Source organism: Mobula birostris, chromosome 7 (assembly GCF_030028105.1).
Source record: "Mobula birostris isolate sMobBir1 chromosome 7, sMobBir1.hap1, whole genome shotgun sequence".
NCBI lineage: Eukaryota > Metazoa > Chordata > Chondrichthyes > Myliobatiformes > Myliobatidae > Mobula > Mobula birostris.
The window spans coordinates 22,232,133-22,258,405 of record NC_092376.1 but is presented as its reverse complement, the minus strand read 5'-3'; the positions used below and the strand labels follow the sequence as shown (position 1 = coordinate 22,258,405).

At 44.2% G+C, this 26,273-nt stretch overlaps 1 protein-coding gene across 3 annotated transcripts in view; it reads left to right on the top strand.

The window, feature by feature from the left end:
* gabrg3 (gamma-aminobutyric acid type A receptor subunit gamma3) overlaps positions 1-26,273 on the top strand; it is a 775,666-nt gene that overhangs the window by 735,580 nt on the left and 13,813 nt on the right. Inside the window, exons 5-6 of one of the 3 annotated variants that reach the window (XM_072264244.1) lie at positions 16,920-17,096; positions 26,091-26,119. In XM_072264244.1, the coding sequence (XP_072120345.1) occupies positions 16,920-17,096; positions 26,091-26,119 (206 nt within the window). Of the gene's footprint in view, positions 1-16,919; positions 17,121-26,090; positions 26,120-26,273 lie in introns of all 3 variants that reach the window. The other 2 variants (XM_072264242.1, XM_072264243.1) reach the window with 2 other exon arrangements.

Below are 26,273 nucleotides of genomic sequence, written 5' to 3'. Positions count from 1 at the left end.
CTCCCAGCATTTTGTGTGTGTTGCTCTGGATTTCCAGCATCTGCAGAATCTCTAGTGTCTGTTTTTGATATTCAAACATTGTGAACATGTAATAAAAAGGGTATTGTTTTCTTTTATTCATTTACCAGTTTCTTTTCAGAGGAACAAGGTTCCAGTAAAAGCATTGAACTTAGGAAGCAAATCCTTGAAAATAATAGTATGAACTGCTGACAATTTCTATTGGGGCAGAAGACACAGTTTAAACAAAGAGATTTCTGCCTTTCTAAGACCAGCAGCTGTTAGATGAGTAATGGACCTGTGAGAAAAAAATAAATATTCTGGAAGAATTTGCATTTATCAGCAGCTTTGGTACTGTAAAACATAGAAAGGCACATCAGAGGATTGTTGTCAATCAGGATTTACCAGAGAGGGCAAAGTTATATTGGATAATATTAGATAGAAACATAGAAACATAGAAAACCTACAGCACAATACAGGCCCTTTGGCCCACAAAGTTGTGCCGAACATGTCCCTACCTTAGAAATTACTAGGCTTACCCATAGCCCTCTATTTTTCTAAGCTCCATGTACCTATCCAAAAGTCTCTTAAAAGACCCTATTGTATCCGCCTCCACCACCGCCGCTGGCAGCCTATTCCACACACTTACCACTCTCTGCGTCAAAAACTTACCTCTGACATCTCCTCTGTACCTAATTCCAAGCACCTTAAAACTGTGTCCTTTTGTGATAACCATTTCAGCCCTGGGAAAAGTCCTCTGACTATCCACACGATCAATGCCTCTCATCATCTTACACACTTCTGTCAGGTCACCCCTCGTCCTCTGTCGCTCCAAGGTGAAAAGGCCAAGTTCACTCAACCTGTTTTCGTAAGGCATGCTCCCCAATCCAGGCAACATCCTTGTAAATCTCCTCTGCACCCTTTCCATAGCTTTCACATCCTTCCTGTAGTGAGGCGACCAGAAATGAACACAGTACTCCAAGTGGGGTGTGACCAGAGCCCTATATAGCTGCAACATTACCTCTCGGCTCCTAAATTCAATTCCATGATTAATGAAGGCCAATACACCGTATGCCTTCTTAACCACAGAGTTGACTTGCGCAGCTGCTTTGAGCGTCCTGTGGACTCGGACCCCAAGATCCCTCTGATCCTCCGCACTGCCAAGAGTCTTACCATTAATACTATATTCTGCCATCATATTTGACCTACAGAAATGAACCACTTCACACATCTGGGTTGAACTCCATCTGTCACTTCTCAGCCCAGTTTTGCATCCTATCACTGTCCTGCTGTAACCTCTGACAGCCCTCCACACTATCCACAACACCTCCAACCTTTGTGTCATCAGCAAACTTACTAACCCATCCCTCCACTTCCTCATCCAGGTCATTTATAAAATTCATGAAGAGTAAGGGTCCCAGAACAGATCCCTGAGGCACACCACTGGTCACTGACCTCCATGCAGAATATGACCCGTCTACAACCCCTCTTTGCCTTCTGTGGGCAAGCCAGTTCTGGATCCACAAAGCAATGTCCCCTTGGATCCCATGCCTCCTTACTTTCTCAATTAGCCTTGCATGGGGTACCTTATCAAATGCCTTGCTGAAATCCATATACACTACATCTACTGCTCTTCCTTCATCAATGTGTTTAGTCACATCCTCAAAATGATGGGTGTCACCACAGTGCTGCAACTAGTTGAGCCACTACCTCACTGTCTCAACACCCAGGTTCAATCCTGACCTCCAATTCTGCATGTGTGGTGTTCACCTTCTTTTCATGGTCATGTGGGTTTCCTCCTGGTGCTCCAGTTTTCTCACATCCCAAAAATGTGTGTGTTGGTAGGTTCGTAAACCACAATAGTAATTGACCCTTGTTCACAGGATGAGTGATAAATCTGAGGGGAAGTTGATGGGTATGAGAGGAAAATAAAATGTGATTAGGCTGATGATGATGATGATGGCATCCGTCTGTCTCGAAGGACAATGGATGGCAGCACTGGAGTGACCTCTCCAGGGAAGGAGCATGGGTGGAAGGTATGGAGATCCTGGGATCCCCAGTCATCAACATTCCCCTTTCAGCCTCACTGGTGTAGTCCGAAGGAAATTGAAGCAATACGTTTGGCACCAGCTTGGCTGCAGGAGCTGCCAGAAGAATGTTTAGTGACATCCAGTCGCCTTCAGGGCTCCACTCCGGATTTTCTGTCTGGGTTTACTCCCGTAGCCTTCGTCTCTCCCAAAGGTGCCCACAAGCAGTGGGGCTATTTACCCATAGCTGGGGATCTGGTTCATGAGCACCAGGGCGTGTCCGCATGCTGGTGGGCCTGCGTGCTACGTGTTCAGGGGCCAGACCTCCTCCCCGTCCTCTGTAGTTCAGCCTGAGTCTGTAGTTCAGTTTCCTTGTGTCGCCAGCGAGGAGGTACTACATGAGGCTTGCTGTTGGAGAGGCTATGTACTGGCAGGGGAGACTTACACATTCATTCTCCTTTTTGTGAGACTGCTAGCCAGCGGTGGAAGCTGAAAGCGCGAGTGGCAAGCATTACCCATTACTCTACCACGCTAGACACATCACAACAACCATTTGACACATAGATTAGGCCAGGATTGGTGTAGGTGGGTGCTCGATGACTTGGGCATGGACTTTGTAGAAAAAAGGACCCGTTTCCATGTTTTATAATCAAATCTATGGCAATTTTGTTCAAAAATGTTTATTTTAAGAAGCCACTAAATTGAGGATGGAAAGGTGAAGTGAGGTAGAGACTCAGCGAGATTTTTTAAAATTAGCTTTGTTTGTCACATGTACGTCGAAACATCAAAGTATAGAGTGAAATGAATTGCTTGTATCAACTCAAATCAGTAAGGGTTTTGTTGGATATGCCCACAATTTACTAACCTGCCCATATATCGTTGGAATGTGAGAGGAAACCATAAAACCTGGAACAAACCCACAGGGAGAACATACAAACTCCTTCAGGCAGTGAGGAGAATTGAGGCCCAGCTGGTGATCACTGGCACTGTAATAGTGTTACGCTAACCATTACACTAACGTGCTGAGGGAATTACTTTGCACTTAAAGAAAGCAGTCAGTGGTGAAGTAAATAAAATGAAGATAACAAGGTGTAGGTTTTCACAAATAAAATGGCATGAGGCATTTTATGTTTAAGTAAAACCGTAACAACTCATTTATTGTACTTCAAAACCTGAACACAAAACATAGTAACCAAACTTCATTACGTCAGACCAGTCTCTTAACCCCTACTCAATGTCAGTGTGGGCATGTGGCCAAGTGGTTAAGGCATTGGACTAGCGACCTGAAGGTCATGAGTTCGAGCCCCAGCCGAGGGAACATGTTGTGTCCTTGAGCAAGGCACTCAATCACACATTGCTCTACGACAACACTAGTGCCAAGCTGTATGGGTCCTAATGCCCTTCCCTTGGACAACATTGGTGTCGTGGAGAGGGGAAACTTGCAGCATGGGCAACTGCTGGTCTTCCATACAACCTTGCCCAGGCCTGCGCCCTGGAGAGTGAAGATCCATGGTTGCAAGACTAACGGATGCCTTAAAGCTCAATGTCAGCGGCATATGAATTATGTGTGTTTACGTTACCCTGCACAGCCTCCCCTAGGCTCGGATCCTTTGCCCCATGGGTGGAGGAACAGCAGGTGCCTCTGGCTTATCCATGACATGCTTATAGACATATCGTGATGGCAGGTGCATAGTAGCAGAATCTTGGTGGGCCGGATTAATGTGATCTACCAAAATACACGCGAGTTTACCCCTCTTATTTATGATGATACCGTAATGGTGTGATGTGTCTGAAATGAACTGTGGACTGCGATCAGAGGAAATATCAAGATGGGGTGCCAAACTGAGCAACCCAGGTGCTGATGAACGCCCGAGCCATGTCTGCTGCTGTCAGCAATGCTAGAGGGTCGGCCTTTGGCCGCCTGGTGGCACGGTCCACCATAGTAAGCAGGTGCGTGAGTCGAAAGCAGTTCATCTCCAGTTTCAGGCATGATGGGTGAGGGTGACTGGTTGAGCCATCACACAGGAGAGAAACCCCAGCCTCCCCAAAATTAATGTTAACCAACCGCAAGCCTGTGACTGCTGTTCAGTGAGCCTGGATCTCTGGGTCCGTAGCTTGGGTCGTCTGCCAAGCTGGCATTTAGCATAGTCATCCCTTATGTGTGCGGCCTCGAAGGCTGGCCATAAAAGGCAATCTCCATGGCATTATTTTTCCACTTGGTATGTTGCATGTCAGTTGTGAACTTGGCTATCTAGTTCAGGTGGCATGGCTGCTATGCTGACTAAGCGTTTGATATTTTGGCCATCACGTGCACGAGGGTTTGTGGTCAATGAATGCTGTGAAATGGCGACCCTGTAGAAGAAATCGAAAATGGGGACCAGCCAGATAGAGATCGAGAAGCTCATGCTCAAGCATGCTGTACTTTCTTTCAGGGGAACGGAGCTGCCGGCTGAAAAAGTCAAAAGGCTGCCACACACCTCCAACCAGCTATTCGTGCACATCACCCACAGCACAGCCTAAAGTGTCAGTAGTAATTGCTATGGGTGCATTGGGGAGTGGGTGCACAAATATGGTTGCTTTGGAAAGAGCTTGTTTGGAGTCATCAAATGTCCTGGTTATGTCCACTGACCAGTCAAGTTGAAGATTAGGGGTATTGCCGTTAAGTGCACTCTGCAGGGGGAATATAAGTTCAGCAGCTCAGTGAATGAAGCAGTGATAGAAATTCACCGTGTGTAAAAACTCCTGTAGTTTTTTTGTAGTGCAGTGCAGTCAAAAATCCATAATAGAGGCTACTATTGATGGGCGGGGTTGCACAACTTCTGCGGAGATACGATGGCTGAGAAAGTCAATGGTTGACAACCCAAGCTGGCATTTAGCAGGGTTAATAATCAACCTACATTGGCTTTGGCACTGGAAAAGTGTGCGAAGATGAGATACGTGTTTGGATTTGGATGTACTGGTGAAAAATATGTCATCCACGTTAACAAAAAGGAAGTGTAAGTCTTTTACTAAAGAGTCTATCAGCCGTTGGAAAGTCTGTGCTGCATTTTTCAGCCCGAACAGCATGCGCGGATACTCCAAGAGGCCAAACACAGCCATTTCATGAATGTCCTCTAAGCATACAAGCACCTGGTGGTAGCACTTAACTAAGTCTTCTTTGGAAAATATTAACTTCCCAGCAAAGCATGCTGAGAAGTCTTGAATATGCGGGATCGGGTAGCGATTGGAGATGGTGACCTCACTTAGGCATCAATAATCACCACATGGGCGGCCACCACCTCGGAATTAGGGACCAAATGAAGGGGCAAAGCCCAGGGGCTATTCAACTGGCATACAATACCAAGAATGTCCATGTTGGCAAACTCAGCCTTCACAGTTGCCAGCTTTACTGGGTCCAGTCTGCGCACGTGGGCACGGACTGGTGGACCAGTTGTGGAAATGTGGCGCTTGACCCCATGTTCTGTGACTGTAGTGGAGAATGTGGGCTTGGTGAGGTTTGGGAATTGGCCCAGCAGCTGAGTAAACTCACATGCAGTGGTGCATGTGCTTGACAGAGTTGTTTTGGGGAACTTACTGGGGAAACAGGGTAACGACCCAAAGAGCTTGGGCACACAGGAAATCTGCAGCGAACAGAGGTCGAGCCACTTTAGCCAGGATGAAGTCCCATGTGTAACATTGCCCACTGAAGCAGAGCATCGCAAATCGTGGCCCATAAGTCCAGATCCTGCTACCATTGGTGGCCTCCAGTGAGGTTCCATTGCTCTTTGAATTCTCATCAATAGGCGATGCCTGCAGCACATTCAGTCGAGCGCACCTATCACACAGGAAGCATCATCCTGAAAGAGTGTCCGTAATGAAAAGTAAGCATCCTTGGTAGCTGGAACCCATGGTGTTCACAGACCTCTGTTGTCCCGATGCACTAGCACTGTCAAAGCTGCAAGGCAGTCAGCACTTCCTAACGTTTGTACCAAAGCGAGCATGGTAAAAACAAAGACCCAGTGTTGCCTGTTTGGAGGCCTTGCTGATCGGGCTTATTGAGAGAGGGAAAGGAGGAGGAATTATGCAGCTCTGCGTGGCTGCTTGTAGACTGGCCACCATCCTATCTAGCTCCCTATAGTCCTTCATGGGTGCATTAGTGAGAGCTATGCAAACTTGATTAAACATTTGTTGCATTAAGAGTTCTTTAAGACTAAAATAAGGATGGTGATTTCCGAGGACGGGTAGAATGCAATCCATTAGCTCTGAAGGCCTAGCACTGCCAAGGCTGAGCAAGCAGAGCAACTATTTGGCATGCTCAGATAGTCCAAAAGTTTGTAAAAGGTAAATTTTCAGCAATAGGTATTTATCGTGTTCAGGCGGGTGTTCAAGCAGAATTACTACTCTCACCACCATTAAGTTGCTGAGTGGCGCGACCACATAGAAATATTTGGTGTTGTCGGCTGTGATGTCTCACAGCGCGATTTAAGTCTCAGCTTATACAAATCAAGCAACGGCAATTTGCTCCCAAAACTCTGGCAATTTCAAAGTGACTGTGTTGGACAATGTTCAATCAATCTGGAATCATCTTAGAGCATTGGGGTCACCAATGCAATGTTTTCGCAAATAAAACAATGTGAAGCATTTTATGTTTAAGAAAAACTGTAGCAACTCATTTATTTTACTCCAAAACTTGAACACAAAGCATAGTAACCAAATTTCACATACTTACATCATGACATCAGACCATTCTCTTAAAGTGAACCCCAACTCAACATTGGTGGTTGTGAATCATGTGTGTTTACACCAATTAATTACCCTACAAAAGAATGTCTTACATGTTGCTTGAGGCATGAAGACTGGTGATGCTCAAGGAAAGAAGACAAGATGACATTTCCGTGCTCCATTGAAGCTTTATGCAGTTGGCCCATGACCAAAATCCTCCTAAAGTGCAGGGGGTCATTGTCAGCATCTTTGGATACCTACAGTTAAATTTGCTTCTGCACACTGAAGACATTGTTACCAGCTTCACAGTTCTTCATGAGTGCCAAAAAATTGCACCATCATAGGTGTGTGGAGACATTGGAGAGAGTGCAGAAGAGGTTTAACAATAAGCCACCTGGATTAGCGGGTATGAGCGATAAGGAGAGGTTGGACAAACTATGGTTGTTTTCTCTGGAGCGTGGGAGGCTAAGGCGAGATTTGATGGAAGACTTTAAGATTATAAGAGGCATAGACAGGTTAGATCATCAGAGTCTTTCCCCGGGTTAAAATGTCCCAGAGGTCATGCATTTAAGGTGAGAGGGTGAGAGGGCAACATTTAAAGGAGATAGGAGATGCGTGGGGCAGGGTTTTTACACAGACAGTGGTAGGTGCCTGTGGGAATGAAAGATGCAAATACGATAGTGGTATCTAAGAGGCTGTTAGATGGGTGCACAGATATGCAAAGAATGAAGGGATAGGGATCATGTACAGGCAGATGAGATTCGTTTAATTTGGCACACTGTGGGCTAAACAGCTTATCCCTATGTCCTATGTTCTGTGAAATTGAACTCCCAGATGAAAGTGCTATTAACTCTGCTTCCACCACCTTTTGGTTAGTGCCCTGTGGGGAAAAAAAGTCACTATGCCTTCAGCTCCTCTGGTACTTTTACTGATAACCCTGTCCATATCTATAAGTTATTGCATCTTATGCCACACCAAATAGTATTCCTTTATTTATTGAATCAAAGGCCTTTTGACCACCTGAATAAATCTCGTGTTAACATTCCCTCTTCTGAGGAGAATAAAACCAGGACAAACAGGGAAATGGTCACAGAGACTGGGGAAGGCAGCTTTAGTTGTAATTGGTCACAGTGGCACCAATGTGATGAACTACTGCTGACTTGTCAAAGGAGACCCCTGCCCTTCTAGTTGTGCACTCATTTCTCTGACTCTAGACTAGCAGGAGGGATAGGTTTTTCAGTAAATATATTGTTTGTCCCTCTCCATAGACTAAAGCAGCAATGAAAGACCATAAGACCACAAGACATAGGAACAGAATTGGGCCATTCAGCCCTTCAAGTTTGCTCTTCCATTCAATCATGGCTGATTTGTAAATCCCTCTCGTTGCATTTCTGAAATCTAGAGCCATTGAACCAGATTCCGGAACCAGAGTAAAATACATTTAGAGTAACAAAGCAGGTACATCATTGAATGGTGGAGCAAACTGGATACTTCTGCTCTTATGTCTTATGGACAAGTTTTCAAACCCCTGAGTTCCCTGCCAATTAATCAGGACAGCAAGACCACCACAGCACGCATAGTTTTTTGGCTCAAGTGTTGGTCTGCATTGTTACCAGGATACAAAGAGTTGCCAAGCTACACTTGTTGCTAGGCAACTAACTAACACACTGCGGGCTTCCATAGTGGTGTTGGGGTAAAAGTAAGAGCTGTAAGGTGAAAGCAAAGTTATACACTTTGTTGACAGAATTAAGCCAATGCCACTTCATGACACCTGCCACTGGGTAAGGATGGAACATGAAGACTCCGGGCCTGTACTCACTGAGGTTCAGAAGATAGAGGGGAAATCTCACTGAAAAGCCTAGATAGGGGAGAAGTGGAGAGGATATTTCCAATAGTAACAGAATCTAAGGCCAAACGGCACAGCCTCAGAATTGAACGATGTCCCTTTAGAACAAAGATGAGGAATTTCTTTAACCAAAGGATGGTGAAAATGTGGAATTCATTGCTACTGACAGCTGTAGAGGCCAACCCATTGAGTATATTTAAGGGGGAGGTTGCTAGGTTCTTGTTTAATAAGGGTACCAAAGGTTATGCGGGGAAGGCAGAACAATGGGGTTCAGAGGGAAAATACATCAGCCACGCATATTCAACTGGTTAAATTTCCTAATTCTGCTCCAATGTCTATGGTCTTATGCCATTTCTGTGGATGAGATACACAACGGATGTCCGTGTCCAATGAATTCCGTCAGATTACAATTTCTGAGAGTGAAAATGATAGGAAAATAAAGAGGTGAGAAGATTGCATTCTGATTTGAGTTTGTGCAATATGTTCTTTATACACACAAAAGCAATAAACTGTAGCTCTGTCTCTATCAGAAGAAGCCTAGTTCATATTCCCTGCCAGAGACACAAACAAAGAAATAAGAAATCTAGACTGCTGCTTCCAAGGCGAGACCAAGGGAATTCTGCATGATCTGCTGCAATGTTTCTCTTCATTTCTAATTACCCTATGAATCAAAGGAGATTGTTCATCCCATCGTGTATATGCCAGCTCCCATAACAATCCGATCAATTCCATTCTCCCACTCACATCCCTGTAACCTATTCCTTCTCACATGCCCATCAATTATACTCTGATTCTCTTGGTACCCTTTTACAGTGAGGGCAATTTATTGTAGTCAGCAAACAGTATGTCCATAAGACCATGAGACATAGGGGAAGAATTAGGCCATTTGGCCCATCGAGTGTGCTCTATTGCATCATGGCTAATCTATTATCCCTCTCAAACCCATTCTCCTGCCTTCTCCTCTTTGACACCCTTACTTATCAAGAACATATCAACATCCACTTTAAATAAAGCCAATGAGATGCCCTCCACAGCTATCTGTGACAAAGAATTCCATCGATTCACCACTGCCTGGCTGAAGAAATTCCTCCTCATCTCTGTTGTAAGTGGACACCCCTCAATTCTGAGGCTGTGCCTTCCCACCTTAGATTCCCCCAGTATAGGAAGCATTCTCTCCACATTCACGGTATCTAATTTTATACTTTATACTTTATTGTCACCAAACAATTGATACTAGAACGTACAACATCACAGCAATATTTGATTCTGTGCTTCCCGCTCCCTGGATTACAAATCGGTAGTAAATATTAAAAATTTAAATTATAAATCATAAATAGAAAATAGAAAAATGGAAAGTAAGGTAGTGCAAAAAAACCGAGAGGCAGGTCCGGATATTTGGAGGGTACGGCCCAGATCCGGGTCAGGATCCGTTCAGCAGTCTTATCACAGTCGGAAAGAAGCTGTTCCCAAATCTGGCCATACGAGTCTTCAAGCTCCTGAGCCTTCCCCCGGAGGGAAGAGGGAAGAAAAGTGTGTCGGCTGGGTGGGTCGTGTCCTTAATTATCCTGGCAGCACTGCTCCGACAGCGTGCGGTGTAAAGTGAGTCCACGGACGGAAGACTGGTTTGTGTGATGTGCTGCGCCGTGTTCACGATTTGTTAGGTTTCAATGAGATCCTCTCTGATTCTTCTAAACATCAGCAATTAAAGGCCCAGAGCCATCAAATGCATTTCATACATTAACCATTTCATTCCTAGGATCATTCTTCTGAAACTCCTTTGGACCATCTCCACTGCCAGCACATCCTTTCTTAGATAAAGGGTCCAAAACCAGAGCACGCAGAGGGAAATGCATGTAATCGTAAGGTAACAACACAGAATCAAGTCCTTCAGCCCAACTTGTCCATGCCAACAAAGCTCCCCATCCAAGCCAGTCCCGTTGAACAATATTTGGTCCGTCACTCTCTGAACCAGGGGTTCCTAACCTGGGGTCTTGCTTAATGGTATTGATCCATGGCATAAAAAAAGTTGGAAAGCCCTGCTCTAAATCTTACCTATCCATGTACCTGTCCAAATATCTTTTAAATCTTGTTATTGTATCCAACTCAACCACTCTCAGCCTGCTCATTCCACATACAGTGCATACAACCCTCTGCGTGAAGAAGTTGCCTCTCAAGACCCTTTAAAATTTTTTCTCTCTCATCTTCAACCTATAGCATTTAGTTTTGATTCCCTTTCCCTGGGAAAAGAGGCTGTGTGTATTCATATTATTTATGCTCCTCAATAAGGTTATTTCTCAATGCCCTGACCTAAGGCCAGGGTACCAAATGCCTTCTTCAGCATGAAGGGAAAATGCAGACACAAGAGATTCTGCCAATGTTGGAAATTCAGAACAAGTCAGGAGGATCTCAGCGGGCCAGGCAATGTCTATAGAGGGATTGGATGGAGGATCTCAGCCTGAATCAGGACTGGATGAAGGATCTGAGCCTGAATCAGGTCTGGATGAAGGATCTGAGCCTGTAGTGATGACTCTTTATTTCTTTCTATAGATGCTGCCTGACCTGCTGCGTTGCTCCAGCATTTTGGGGAAATACAAACACCTCACAGATAGCACCAGAGGTCAGGATCGAACGTGGATCCCTGGAACTGACAGAAAGCAACACTGTCTTTGCACCATAGCACCACTCCAAAATGTGCTTTGTATCCTGCTTTAGATATAGGATTCAATTGACTTCTACAGAATCAAATTTTGAAAGCAGAGTAAAGTGCCTTTTATACTGCCTAACTGGGACAAATTTCCAGTTTTACTCTCTTCTCTGCAGATCACTCAGAAGTACAAGACTTCCACAACATACATGGTTTTAGCTCAACTGTTATCAACCCATTGTTTCCAAGCTACAACGGTTGCTAAGCTACATTTGTTGCCGAGCAACGGACTAATTCCACTGCTGACTCTCTCTCTCAGGTTGACGTAAAGGATCCCAGAGCACATTTCAAAAGTAAAAAGATGAGTTAATCCTCATAATCTGGGCAATAATATTTGCCTCGCTAAACAGCATATACAAGTAAATGACGAGCTGGTCACCATGACATTGTGGAATCTTCCTGTGCAAGTAATGAAAGTTGTGAGGGGGGAATGGAATATTATTAAAGTATTTCATTAGTTCCAGAGTATTTAAATGTCATGTGAAGGGTGCTGTATAAATGCAAATATTTATTTGTATTTAATGTTTTGTTATAGACGGAATTTTCCCTTCACACACACTCAATAACCATTTTATTAGCTACACCCTGCTTGTTAAAGGAAATATCTAATCAATCAATTACCTGGCAGCAACTCAATGCATGAAAGCATGCAGGCATGATAATGAGGTCCAGTTGTTGTTCAGGTCAAACATCAGAACGAGGAAGAAATGTGATCTAAGTGACTTTGACCATGGATTGATTGTTGTAGCCAGATGAGGTGGTTGGAGTATCTCAGAAACTGCTGATCTCCTGGGATTTTCCTGCACAACAATCTCTAGAGTTTACAGAGAATGGTGCGTAAAACAAAGTACATCCAGTAAGAGGCAATTCTATGTGTGAAAATGACTTGTTAATGAGAGAGGTCAGAGGAGAATGACCAGACTGGTTCAAGGTGATGGGAAGGTGACAGTAACTCAAATAATCTCACATTACTGCAGTGATGTGCAGAAGAGCATCTCTGAATACACAACATGTCGAACCCTGAAGTGAATTGGCTACAACGAAAACCACGAACATACACTCAGAAGCCTCTTTATTAGGTATAGGGGGTTTACATGGTGAGATTGTAACATATAAAAATCACTAATGCAAAGGCTGTCACAAGTAAAATGCTGAAGGAACATAGCGGGTCAGGCAGCATCACTGGGGAATAAACAGTCAATGATTTGGGCCGAGACCCTTCATCAGGCCTGGAAAATGGGGGGACAGAAGTTAGAAGGTGGGGGAGGGAAGGAGTAAGGAGAAGGATACAAAGACTGCATAATTTTCTAATCACACTCCTCAGGTTAAATTTTTCTAACCAGCTGAGGCTTTAGTGCTGAAGAAGGACTCAATTTGTGCCTTGTGAATCACCAATAAATACCTTATTTTCTTAGTTACCTTCACTTGTCACAACCACGGATTCGGCAGCGCAGACTGGTAAAGACAAATGTAGGTCCCCTGCAGACAGAAACAGGTGAATTGATTATGGGGAGCAAGGACATGGCAGACCAATTGAATAATTACTTTGGTTCTGTCTTCACTAAGGAGGACATAAGTAATCTTCCAGAAATAGTAGGGGACAGAGGGTCCAGTGAGATGGAGGAACTGAGCGAAATACATGTTAGTAGGGAAGTGGTGTTAGGTAAATTGAAGGGATTGAAGGCAGATAAACCCCCAGGGCCAGATGGTCTGCATCCTAGAGTGCTTAAGGAAGTAGCCCAGGAAATAGTGGATGCATTAGTGATAATTTTTCAAAACTCATTAGATTCTGGACTAGTTCCTGAGGATTGGAGGGTGGCTAATGTAACTCCACTTTTTAAAAAAGGAGGGAGAGAGAAACCGGGGAATTATAGACCGGTTAGCCTAACGTCGGTGGTGGGGAAACTGCTGGAGTCAGTTATCAAGGATGTGATAACAGCACATTTGGAAAGCGGTGAAATGATCGGACAAAGTCAGCATGGATTTGTGAAAGGAAAATCATGTCTGACGAATCTCATAGAATTTTTTGAGGGTGTAACTAGTAGAGTGGATAGGGGAGAACCAGTGGATGTGGTATATTTGGATTTTCAAAAGGCTTTTGACAAGGTCCCACACAGGAGATTAGTGTGCAAACTTAAAGCACACGGTATTGGGGGTAAGGTATTGGTGTGGGTGGAGAATTGGTTAGCAGACAGGAAGCGAAGAGTGGGAATAAACGGGACCTTTTCAGAATGGCAGGCGGTGACTAGCGGGGTACCGCAAGGCTCAGTGCTGGGACCCCAGTTGTTTACAATATATATTAATGACTTGGATGAGGGAATTAAATGCAGCATCTCCAAGTTTGCGGATGACACGAAGCTGGGTGGCAGTGTTAGCTGTGAGGAGGATGCTAAGAGGATGCAGGGTGACTTGGATAGGTTGGGTGAGTGGGCAAATTCATGGCAGATGCAATTTAATGTGGATAAATGTGAAGTTATCCACTTTGGTGGCAAAAATAGGAAAACATATTATTATCTGAATGGTGGCCGATTAGGAAAAGGGGAGGTGCAACGAGACCTGGGTGTCATTATACACCAGTCATTGAAAGTGGGCATGCAGGTACAGCAGGCGGTGAAAAAGGCGAATGGTACACTGGCATTTATAACGAGAGGATTCGAGTACAGGAGCAGGGAGGTACTACTGCAGTTGTACAAGGCCTTGGTGAGACCACACCTGGAGTATTGTGTGCAGTTTTGGTCCCCTAATCTGAGGAAAGACATCCTTGCCATAGAGGGAGTACGAAGAAGGTTCACCAGATTGATTCCTGGGATGGCAGGACTTTCATATGAAGAAAGACTGGATGAACTGGGCTTGTACTCGTTGGAATTTAGAAGATTGAGGGGGGATCTGATTGAAATGTATAAGATCCTAAAAGGATTGGACAGGCTAGATGCAGGAAGATTGTTCCCGATGTTGGGGAAGTCCAGAACGAGGGGCCACAGTTTGAGGATAGAGGGGAAGCCTTTTAGGACCGAGATTAGGAAAAACTTCTTCACACAGAGAGTGGTGAATCTGTGGAATTCTCTGCCACAGGAAACAGTTGAGGCCAGTTCATTGGCTATATTTAAGAGGGAGTTAGATATGGCCCTTGTGGCTACGGGGGTCAGGGGGTATGGAGGGAAGGCTGGGGCGGGGTTCTGAGTTGGATGATCAGCCATGATCATAATAAATGGCGGTGCAGGCTCGAAGGGCCGAATGGCCTACTCCTGCACCTACTTTCTATGTTTCTATGTAACTATAACAGAGAAATGAAGTCAAAGGAGAATGTTGGAAATGCTCTGTGGATCCATCCATTTCTCGTACTGAGAAAGTGAGTCACCTCACATTTTTGGCGTTGCTATTCAGTCCTGAACAGCGCAAAGAGCCTACTTACTGCAGAACAGTGGTCCCCAACCTCCAGGCGGCGGACCGATACTTTGCCGCGAAGAATGCAGTGGTGCAGCGGTAGTCGGAATGCACTCAGCACATCTTTAAGAAAAAAAGCCAAAATAAACAAGTTAATTAATTAGGTGCCACCCGGCACATAAATGTCAGCCCAGATCAGAGGCGATTCAGGCCGACGTTTATGTGCTGGGCGGCACCTAATTAATTAGCTTGTTTATTTTGGCTTTTTTTCTTAAAGATGTGCTGGGTGCATTCCGACTACCGCTGCACCACTGCATTCTTCGCGGCAAAGTATCGGTCCGCGGCCCGGAGGTTGGGGACCACTGCTATAGAAGATGAGGTGCTTTACCTATGAGTGGAGGGTAGACGAATTTACTAAATTTAATAGAATCACAGAATCATGCAATACAGAAACAGACCCTCCAGCACCCCATGCCATGCCGGCTACTAAGCACATGTTCATACTAAGCTCAGTTACCAGCACCTGGTCCAGAGCCATCTGGACAGTTTAGTCTAAAGCTGAGGTAGTTTTGGGGCTCGTTCCTTGTGCTAAGCTAAGACCATGACTGCCAACTGAACGGAATATCAAATATCCAGTTGTATTCTTGGAAGAAGCCATCAGTCATCAGTGTCTCACTTACTCTAAAGCTCCCGAAAACTGATCAGCAGTGTGCTCTTTCCGTAGCTGATAATGGATGCTTGCTGCTCATAAAGCAGCAGCTGGATTGCTGGCGAAATGAACATCGTTCAATACAGGTCATTGTACTCATACTGAGAGATGTTTTGTACCTGTGCGAGGCGTCACAGTTGGAATCTCCACAAAACTGATGGCACTTGCACACTTCCAGAACAAAACTGTGCCTGTTGCAACAGCAATATCATTGTACAGCTCTGCTCATATTGCAGAACATGCAACAAATCTTTTACAGGAAGTAAGATCAAATAAAATTTGAGTTACGTATGGAGCAACAGGGCGTCTGTGAAGTTTTAAGGAGTGTCTTAAAGAAGGAAAAAAGAAAATGATTTAAGGAAGGAATTCCTAAGCTTAAGACACCCGTAAACGTGGCTGTCATTGGTGGAGTGATTACATTTCAGGATAATCAGTAGAAAAGGTAGTAGTACTAGTGCGTTCATTCAAGAGTGATGTTCTAAATGGTTGGTGGCTCCTTCAGTGGCTGTAGAGGCCAATCTGTGATCCACATAAAGTGGATCCCCTTAATGGAGAACGCCTGTGTGTGACTTTGTTTAACATGGCGAGGCTGATACCTGGACAGCCAGCACATGGTCCTTGATGTATAGTGTCCAGTGGCATGCTAACTTGGGGACCCCTCAGAGCTGTAGCCTTCCCCTACCTTCACTGCCAGTGTGAAGTATCACCATCTTCCACCAGCTGCCCTCTTTGAGGCCTTGGTTGGGTCGCTCTTTATTTGGAGCCTCCCCTTTGACCTCACTGCCATAGGTGACCCTACCAGGAGCTGAGCAGAAGATGACTAAACTCCAGACGGCATTGTTCTCCAGATCTCGGGAATTCACAAAGCTCTCCACCACGACAAAGTGATGATCCTCAGGGAATAGTCGGAAAGGAAAGAGGGCGTTCAGGTGTTTTGTAGGAATGAGGGTATGATTGGAGCTGAAAACAGAGGGGACATTTCAAAACCGAGGAGCTGCTTGGGTGAAAGCCAGCTGGTACCGTTAAACAGGACCTAGGACGCACGCAGTTGAGACTTAGATGACTGCAAACTCCCAATGAATAAGACAAGCACAGCCAGTTGGGGTGTGGGCAAATGTTCCCCAGCCTGGAGATAACAAGGAATAAAGGATGTGTGGTGGAGTTATTTTGAAAATCACAGCAAATAATTCTCACTGCACCTCCTACGTCCTGATTAGGGAATCTGACAGATGTGTTCTCCAAAGCTAAGACCAACAGACCAGAAAGTTAAACATTTGTTGTTATTATGCACTTACATGTGGTTGGGTTTTCCTTTGAATATAATATTTTCTTGCTATTAGAAGCTTGGATGGGAATGAAATTCTTCTTCAGTCTTCACTAATTGCTCAGTTGCCAATACTAAAAATTAATTTGCGTGACTTTGCATATTTTATTTGGAATCTGAATTCTATTTGACAAGTGATCAGTCCATTAAGGGACAATTGTAAAATGGATTGTGACTGTTCTTCACATTAATTTGCATTGTCGTCTTCTTCCCTTTTTACTAAACAGGTATCACGACAGTACTAACAATGACAACACTCAGCAGCATAGCAAGAAAGTCACTACCAAAGGTCTCCTACGTCACTGCCATGGACCTGTTTGTCACCGTGTGCTTTTTGTTTGTCTTTGCGGCATTGATGGAGTATGCTGCCCTGAATTACTATACGTGCTGCAGGAAGCCTGCGTGTACGAGAAAGAAAAGAACAGTAAGTTTGCCTTCAATTATTGATGGAAATTAAGCGTGTTTTCAGAGTGATACAACCTAGAAACAGGCCCTTCAGCCCAGTGAGACTATGCTAGCCACCAAGCACACAGTTCTATACAAATACTATACTGACTTTCTCTATTTTCTTTCCACCAACTATTGCCAGATTCTGCCACTCAAATTCAAATTCAAAATCAAGTTCAAGTTTAATAATCATTCAACCATACATGAATACAGCTGAACAATTCCCCTCGGGCCAAGGTGCAAAGGGAGGGAACGTCGACTCAGACCATGAGAGGCCTGCGTCGGGCATTTTCATGCCTTACAAGGCGCAGATTGGAAGTCTGTGTGGGGTGCCACTCCTCGCACAGACTAGAGCAATGTGTGATTAAGTGCCTTGCTCAAGGGTACAAAGACGCTGCCACAGCTGAGGCTCGAACTAGCGACCTTGAGGTAACTAGGCAAATACCTTAACCACTTGGCCACGTGCTTCACACAAGGTGCAAAACATACACAGAACAAACAAAATAGCAGGAAAAAAGACATAGTCACGCAAAACAAAACATATATACAGTATAACTCAAGTCCCTGAGCGACATGTCCCGCAATCTGATGGTACAGTTCCCGGCAGTGTGCAATAAACATAGACATGCACTCCAGCCTGCCATTCCACCAATCGCACACTGGAGGGCAGCACTGACAGAATGCATTTGTCCTCTGCGTGCATTTGTAATGACCAGATAACCTGCCATCATTAAGGATCCTGACCACCAGGGACATGCCCTCTTCTCTTTGCAATCATCAGTGAGGAGGTACATTCAACATCTGAAGATTCACATTCAACATTTTAGGAACAGCCTCCTCCCCTATACCATCTGATTTGTGAACAATCCATAAACTCACTATTCCTATTTTGCATTTTTTGTAAATGTCTTATTGTAACTTATATCTTTTTTATTTCTCGCACTGTACTGCTGCAATAAAAGAGCAAATTTCATGACATAAGTCAGTGATAACAAACTTGATTTTGATTCATCCTGTACATCTGTGGCATGGAGGAGAAAATTAGACCTTCTGAAGGAAATTCACATAGTCACGGAGAGAATGTGCAAACTCCACCCAGTCGGTATGAGAGGTCAGGATTGAACCACGTTTGCTGGTGGAGTGAGGCAGCAATTCTGCAAGCTATGTTGCTGCGCCATCTATAAGATATCAATGGGCCAAATGGCCTAATTCTGCTCCTATATCTTACAGTCTTATAGACATTTCCTTGGCTTTAGACTGTATTTCAACATAAACAAAACAGAAGCACTTCCAATCACACTGGGCTGGTTCCTGCATCTGCAGCCCCTGCACACCTATACTTACTTGGGCCAGATGTTGAGGGCAAAACCTTACTGGACCTCTGCATCACAGACTCCAGAACATGAAGCAAAATCTGCAGATGTTGAAAGTCTGAAACAAAGAGAAAAATGCTGACAATAGCCAGTAGAACTGGAGATGTTCTGTTTGACCTGACTTTCTTTCTCTGCACAGATGCTGCCTGATCTGCTGAGTGATTACAGCATTTTCTGCTTTTGTCATGAATTTCAGCAATATGATCTGAGGAGGCTGGTGCACTTTCTCAGAAGGCTAGCGTACTTCATATTTGTATGATAAGGCTGGAACAAGTTTCGAAGTTGCATTTTAATTTCAAAGTTTCCCTAAAATAACATTTTTGCTTCCTATTCATTTAAGCATAATGCTGTTACAGGGCCAGCAATCAGTGGTTGAGGATCAATTCCCGCTGCTGTCTGAAAAGATCACCCCGTGACCATGTGGATTTCCTCTGTGTGCTCTGGTTTCCTCCCACATTCCAAAGATGTATAGGTAAGGCTTAGTAAGTTGTGGCCATGCTATGTTGGCAGAGGAAACATGGTGACCCCAGCACACCCTCAGATTGTGTTGGTTGCTGATGAAAAACGTTGCCTTTCACTGTATTTTTGATGTACATGTGACAAATAAAGCTAATCTTTATAAATGTTTAGTTGAATCTTGCCATTGGCTTCAAACGAGGTTCGATTTTATTATTTAGCGTTCCTCCTTCAGCAATTCGTAAGGCAAAAGTGCATGAGCTTTGTAGACAATTAAGGGCATGGAAATGCAATCTGGGCAGAACTTTTAACGCAATACCTAAGGTGTGTCCACACTGTCAGAGGCGCAATATTTCAGATGAAATGCCAAAGCAATGAGATGTCTTCAGTCTTCCTGTAAGGATTCCAGAACATAATTGAAAGAGGCATGGGAGAGTCGCAGCTTTTGTCTTCAAGTCATCATTATTCAAGTAGATTTTCTCTCCACTTAGCTCATTAGTTTTGCAGAGCCTGATACTGACTGCTTGCATTCCAATAGCAACGACACTCGTTGAATTCTTCCAGCTTCCAATAGCAACTACATTAGCTGAAGTAATACGCAGAAAATGCTGGAGGAGTTCAGCAGGCCAGGCTGTATCAATGGAAGAGAGTAAACAGTCAACATTTTTGGGTGAGACCTTTCATCAAGACTGGAAAAAAAAGGATGAGAGGTCAGAGTAAGAATGTGGGGAGGAAGTACAAGGTTGCTGGTGGTAGGTGAAACCAGGAGAGGGGGAAGAGCTGGGAAGTCGATTGGTGAAAGAGGTAAAGAGGGAATCTGATAGAAGAAAGTAGAGCACCATGGAAGAAAGGGAAGGAGGAAGAGCACCAGAGGGAGGTGATGGGCAGGTAAGGAAATAAGGTGAGAGAGGGAAATGAGAATGGGCAATGGTGAAGGAGGCGGAGGAGGGGTGTTGCAATTACCGGAAGTTCGAGAAATTGATATTCATGCCAACAAGTTGGGGGCTACCCAGATGCAATATAAAGTGTTGCTCTTCCAACCTGAGTTTGGCCTCATCACAGCGGTGGAGGAGGCCTTGGACTGACACCTCAGAATAGGAATGGCAAATAGAATTGAAATCCCATTGCAATTAGTAGAGCATTCATTTCAGTAATCTCTGCAAATCAGTAGTATGAAACTTTTCCTAAGTACTCTGCCTTCAAAAGAAAGAAAGAAAGGCTTTATTACTCACATGTACTTGGAAATATACAGTGAAATATGTTGTTTGCGTCAAATCAGATCGGTGTAGATTGTGCTGGGCAGCCTGCTGGTACCAATATAGTATGCCTACAACTCATTAACACTAATCATACATCTTTTGGAATGTGGGAGGAAACCAGAGCACCCTGAAGAAACCCACTTGGTCATAGGGAGAATCTACAAACTCCTTGCAGACAACGGCAGAAACCGAACTCCACTTGTGCTGTAAAGCAATTGTGCTAAACGTGATGCTACTGCGCAGACCAACCTCCCCCATGCTACCGTATCGCCACCCGCAAGACATTAATGGGTGGTTTCTCTTTACATTAACTTAGGTTTTTCTGGATAAACTCTGCCATTAACATTTAGCTGATGAATCACCACCGTAAGCTTTTACCAAAAATTAAGAGAGACTTATTTCTCTTAAACCATCCATAAAAACTCACTGAACAGACATGAAAATAAAAATGTTAGGATTACTTTAAAGCTTCAGCACTGACCTGAAATCATTGTCTTGTGATTATCTAAATTGAATGCTAATGTCAAAAACGTATTACTCAGTCCTGAATTATCAACTGTATTCATGTTAACAATAGTTTAATGTCAGCTGCCCTTGTGTTTAGTGTTATGACTAAGAAATTCATCCGTGATTCACAGTAAACAGGAGACACAGAGACTGTAGATGATGGAATCTGCAGCAACAAACAATCTGCTGGAGGAATTCAGTTGGTTGAGCAGCACCTGTAACTGGAAAGAAATTGTAAGTGTTTTATCTCAAAACTGAGATATGGTGAAAAACTTCACTGAGCATGCCATCGATATAGATCATCCTACACATAAGAGTGAAGAGTCGAAATGGCTAGCGTAGAGAGGAGAAGGGGGAGGGGTGGCAATGAAAGTTCCAGGGTAGTTGGTGGACTGAGGAGTAAACAGTAATGTTTATCTTTATGAAGATCAAAAACAAAATTGCAAAGACTGGAAATATGAGTTAAAAGCAGAAAATGTGGGAAACGCTCAGCAGGTCAGCAGTGTCTGTGGAAAGAGAAGAGGCAATTAACATTTCTGGTCCAGGACACGGTCAAAAATGAGAAAGAGAGAACAGCAGGTTATTTTTCAGTGAGAGAGAAGGTGGGTGAGTGACAGGTAGATTTCTGATAAGGTATAACTCAAATGGTTTAATAGGAGCAGTTCGAAGTACATATTGCTCACTTTACTCTGAGATGTGTTGTTGATGGTGAAGCTACAGGACAGGTTTCCTGTCTTGCCCATGTCCTCAATTCAATGGCATGAAATGAGGTGGAAATTCGTTGACTACTGTATATCACACATAGTAGGACTCCTTCCTAAGACTATAATTGTGTTGGTGCCTTATGAGGAAAGCACAGCAAAAGATACCAGCATGGATTCCAGCATCTTCCAGGTCAAAACACTACACATTTCAAACAAAACCTTCCACTCTTATTCCAGTTCTGAGAAGGGATTGCTGACCCAACATGTTCACTGGTAATGAGTTTATTATTATCACTTGTACTGAGATACATGGGTTTCCTCCAGGTGCTCCAGTTTCCTCCCACATTCCAAAGGCATACCAGTTAATTGGTCACCTGGGTGTAACCGGACTGCTTGGGCTCATTATACTGGAAAGGCCTGTTACTATGCTGTATCACTAAAACAAAAAAAAAACAGTAAATTGCAAGCGTCATTATGAGGCAGGCTGTGATGCCAAAAGTTTATCTTTAGTGGTTCACCTTCTCCGAATACGACTTGACTGGCTTTGAGTTCTTCAGAACACTTTGTTTTTGTTTCAGGCTCAAATATCTGTAATTTAATTTATTTTCCATGCATTTCAAACTTATGAATAGAATAGTGTCCATTGGTTGCCACTGCTGAAGAGTTGTCAGAATGCAGACCATTCATTGATATCGAACTCAAAGAAGTATCATTTGGAAAGCGTTATACCGCAGTGTACTCATAAGCAAATATAAACTTTAGCAGCATAACATAGACTGGTGTCACCCTAATGCACGCAGTAATGCAACCAATGCAACCATGTCCGCTCCCTACCTCTGTATCGCTTCGTCAACCACGTTACCTATCCGTGTTCTCAAATTGCTCTTCTCACCTGTGCAAAACTATGGTGAGAAGGATTCCGGGTGATTTATGAAATTCAAAACAAAACTGCAGATGCTGGAAGTGAGAAGCATGGAGGAACATCTGGAGAAACTTCTGAAATTCCTGCTTCGCTGCCGCTGGTACTGTGTGATCGAGAATCTCCGGAGGGGAAAGCCCCAAATCCTCGGCTTTGCCTATTGCCTGTTGCCGGGGCCGGGGTTGAAGCACTCGGCAGAGATAGTGCTCTGTGCTCGGTGTTGGAGGGCTGGTCGGAGGCTCGAAGTTTTCGGATGGACTCAAGAGTCGGCTGTGGTCGGGTGCTTCCAGGGTGCTGCATCGGCAAGTTGGCGGCACTGGAGATTCATGGCAGGAAGAGGGTTTCTCTTCCTTCTACCATCTGCGTGAGATGATGGGACTTTCAAGAGACTTTGAGACTTTTTTTTATTGTGCTCATGGTCTATTCTTTATCAAATCATGGTATTGCTTTGCACTGTTGTAACTGTATGTGATAATTATATGGTTTTTGTCAGTTTTTTTAGTCCTGGTTTGTCTTGTGTTTCTGTGATATCATTCTGGAGGAATATTGTATCATTTCTTAATGCATGCATTACTAAATGACAATAAAAGAGGACTGTGTGTCCTCATAATCTAACCTAATCTAATCTAATCTGATGTAAAACAAATTACCGGAAATAGTAGCAGGCGAGCAGCATCCATGGGAAGGGAATTAAACGATGACCAAGTGTATTTGATCTGAAACATTAACTCTTTCTCTTTCTACATGTGTTGTCCATCCTGCTGACCATTTCCAGCGGTTTGGTTCTTACTGTAGGATGTTCTACTTGGTTCAGTGCCGTAGGCTTAGAGTCATAGATTGTTTTGCCCGCCATCTGCATTGCATTCCGGCCGTTTTTTCGTTTTTCCACGTTAGTTCTGTATCCTTTTTTGCCTTATCTATTTAATGGCCTGTCTAAAAACCACATAAATATAATATTTGTATCTGACTCCACCACCCTCACCTGGCAGCATGTTCCAGGTATCAACCATCCTCAGATATCAACCATCTCCAACAAGAGAGGCTCTAACCATCGGCCCTTGACATTCAGTGGCATCACTATCACTGAATCCCCTACTATCAACATACAGGGTTACCATTGACAGGAAACTGAACTAGTCTAGCCACATAAACACTGTGGCTACCAGAGCAGGTCAAAGGCCTGGAATCCTGCGGCATGTAACTCACCTCCTGACTCCCCAAAGCCTGTCCACCATCTACAAGGCTCAGGTCAGGAGTGTAATGGAATGCACGCCACTCACTTGGATGAGTGCAGCTCCATCAACACTCAAGAAGGTTGACACCATTCAGTACAAGGCAGCCCACTTTGCTGGTACCCCTTCCACAAGCATCCAATCCCTCCACCATCGATGAACAGTTGCAGCAGAGTGTACTATCTACAAGACGCACTGCAACAACACACCAAAGTTCCTAAGGCAGCACCTTACAGAGCCATGACCACCACCATCTAGAAGAACAAGAACTGCAGATACCTGGGAACACCACCACTTGGAAATCCCCCTCCAAGTCACTCACCATCATGATTTGGAAACATAGTCATAGTCATACTTTATTGACCCCGAGGGAAATTGGTTTTCGTTACAGTTGCACCATAAATAATTAAATAGTAATAAAACCATAAATAATTAAATAGTAATATGTAAATTATGCCAGGAAATAAGTCCAGGACCAGCCTATTGGCTCAGGGTATCTGACCCTCCAAGAGAGGAGTTGTAAAGTTTGATGGCCACAGGCAGGAGTGACTTCCTATGATGCTCTGTGTTGCATCTCGGTGGAATGAGTCTCTGGCTGAATGTACTCCTGTGCCCAACCAGTACATTATGTAGTGGATGGGAGACATTGTCCAAGATCGCATGCAACTTAGACAGCATCCTCTTTTCAGACAGCACCGTCAGAGAGTCCAGTTCCATCCCCACAACATCACTGGCCTTACGAATGAGTTTGTTGATTCTGTTGGTGTCTGCTACCCTCAGCCTGCTGCTCAGCACACAACAGCAAACATGATCGCACTGGCCACCACAGACTCGTAGAACATCCTCAGCATCATCCGGCAGATGTTAAAGGACCTCAGTCTCCTCAGGAAATAGAGACGGCTCTGACCTTTCTTGTAGACAGCCTCAGTGTTCTTTGACCAGTCCAGTTTATTATCAATTCGTATTCCCAGGTATTTGTAATCCTCCACCATGCCCACACTGACCCACTGGATGGAAACAGGGCTCACTGGTACCTTAGCTCTCCTCAGGGCTACCACCAGCTCCTGAGTCTTTTTCACATATCACATTTCACATATCGCCATTCCTTCATTGTCACTGGGTCAAAATCATGGAATTTCCTCCCTAACACCACTGGGTGTACCTACACCTCAGGGACTGCAGTGGTCCAAGAAGGCAGCTCATCACCACCTTCACAAGGGAAGCTAGGGATGGGCAATAAATGCCGGCTGAGCTGGTGATGCTCACATCCTGTAAATGAATGAATGAATGAATAAATAAATAAATAAACTTACCCTTCAGATCCCTTTTAAACCTCCTACTTCTCACCTGAAAACTACATGCACTTGTGTTTGACATCCCTACCACGGGAAATGCTTCTGTCTGTGCCGATGGTGCAGTGCCCAGACTTCGGAGCGAGAGGAACGGGCTCGAATCTGGCCAGCTCCTTGCATGAATTCCACCCTGTACTGGGTTGGGTGTTGAGCTAGCAACAGCCTCATAAAACAGACAAATGTTAAAGGAACGGCAAGGTTGCTGCCCAACGTGGCACGTAGGTGCGGGGAAGAACTTTACCTTTTACCTACGCTTCTGCAAGATGGCGTCAAAGTGTAGCGACTCACTGGAAGCTGTTGCTTACAGATTCACTCATTAGATCGATTTTTCTCTGCACTTCCTCTGTAGCTGTTACATCTAATTCTGCATTGCCATTGTTCAGCCTTGTTCAAAACGTGTAAACGCTTCCCTCAATTTTGGAATATCCTAGTGGCCAAACATTTTAATCCTGATTCCCATTGCTGTTCTGACATGTTCATTATGGCCTCCTTTTGTGCCAAGAGGAGGCCCACCCTCAGATGTAGGAGTAACACCTTATGTTCTGTCTGAGTAGCCCCCAGCCTGATAGCACAAATACCGATTTCTCCTTCTGGTAAGAGAAATTTCCCTCACTCACCCCTCTTCTTCTATTCCTCACCCTGGCCTCTTACATCTTCTCCTCCAACTTCCTTTTCTCTTATAGTCCACTATCCTCTCCTATCAGATTCCATCCTCTCTAGCCTTTTACATTTCCAACCCACCTAGCTTCACCTCTCACCTTCTAGCTATCCTCCTTCCCCTCCCTCCTTCCTTTTTATTCTGGCTTCTTCCCCCTTCCTTTCCAGTCCTGATGAAGGGTCTTGGCTCAAAACGTCGACTGTTTATTCATTTCCATAGATGCTACCTGACCTGATAAGTTCCTCCAGCATTTTGTATGTGTTACCTTCCCATGGAGTTTTGATTTCAGGGAAATGTAGGAGTGAGTAAGAAAGGCAAAGAGATCATTTCAGAATAGCTGAGTGCTGGCCGTTTTACCCTCCCTATCCTCTTCACTCTGTATACTGGATGCCCTCCTACACAGCAGGAAAAAAACTTCAAATTTCAAAGTACATTTATTATCCAGGTATGTATAAATTATATAACCTTGAAATTTGTCTCCTTACAGGCAGCCACAAAGCAAGAAACCCAAAAGAACCCGATTAAAAAAAAGACCAACACTCAATGTGCAGAGAGAAAAAAAAAGGACACAAATCATACAAACAACAAAAGCGAACAGCAACATACAGAAGCAAATTGAGTCCGTAGACCCAGAGCCCAGAGCAGCTGGAGTAGGTCCGTAGCATTAGTCTCAG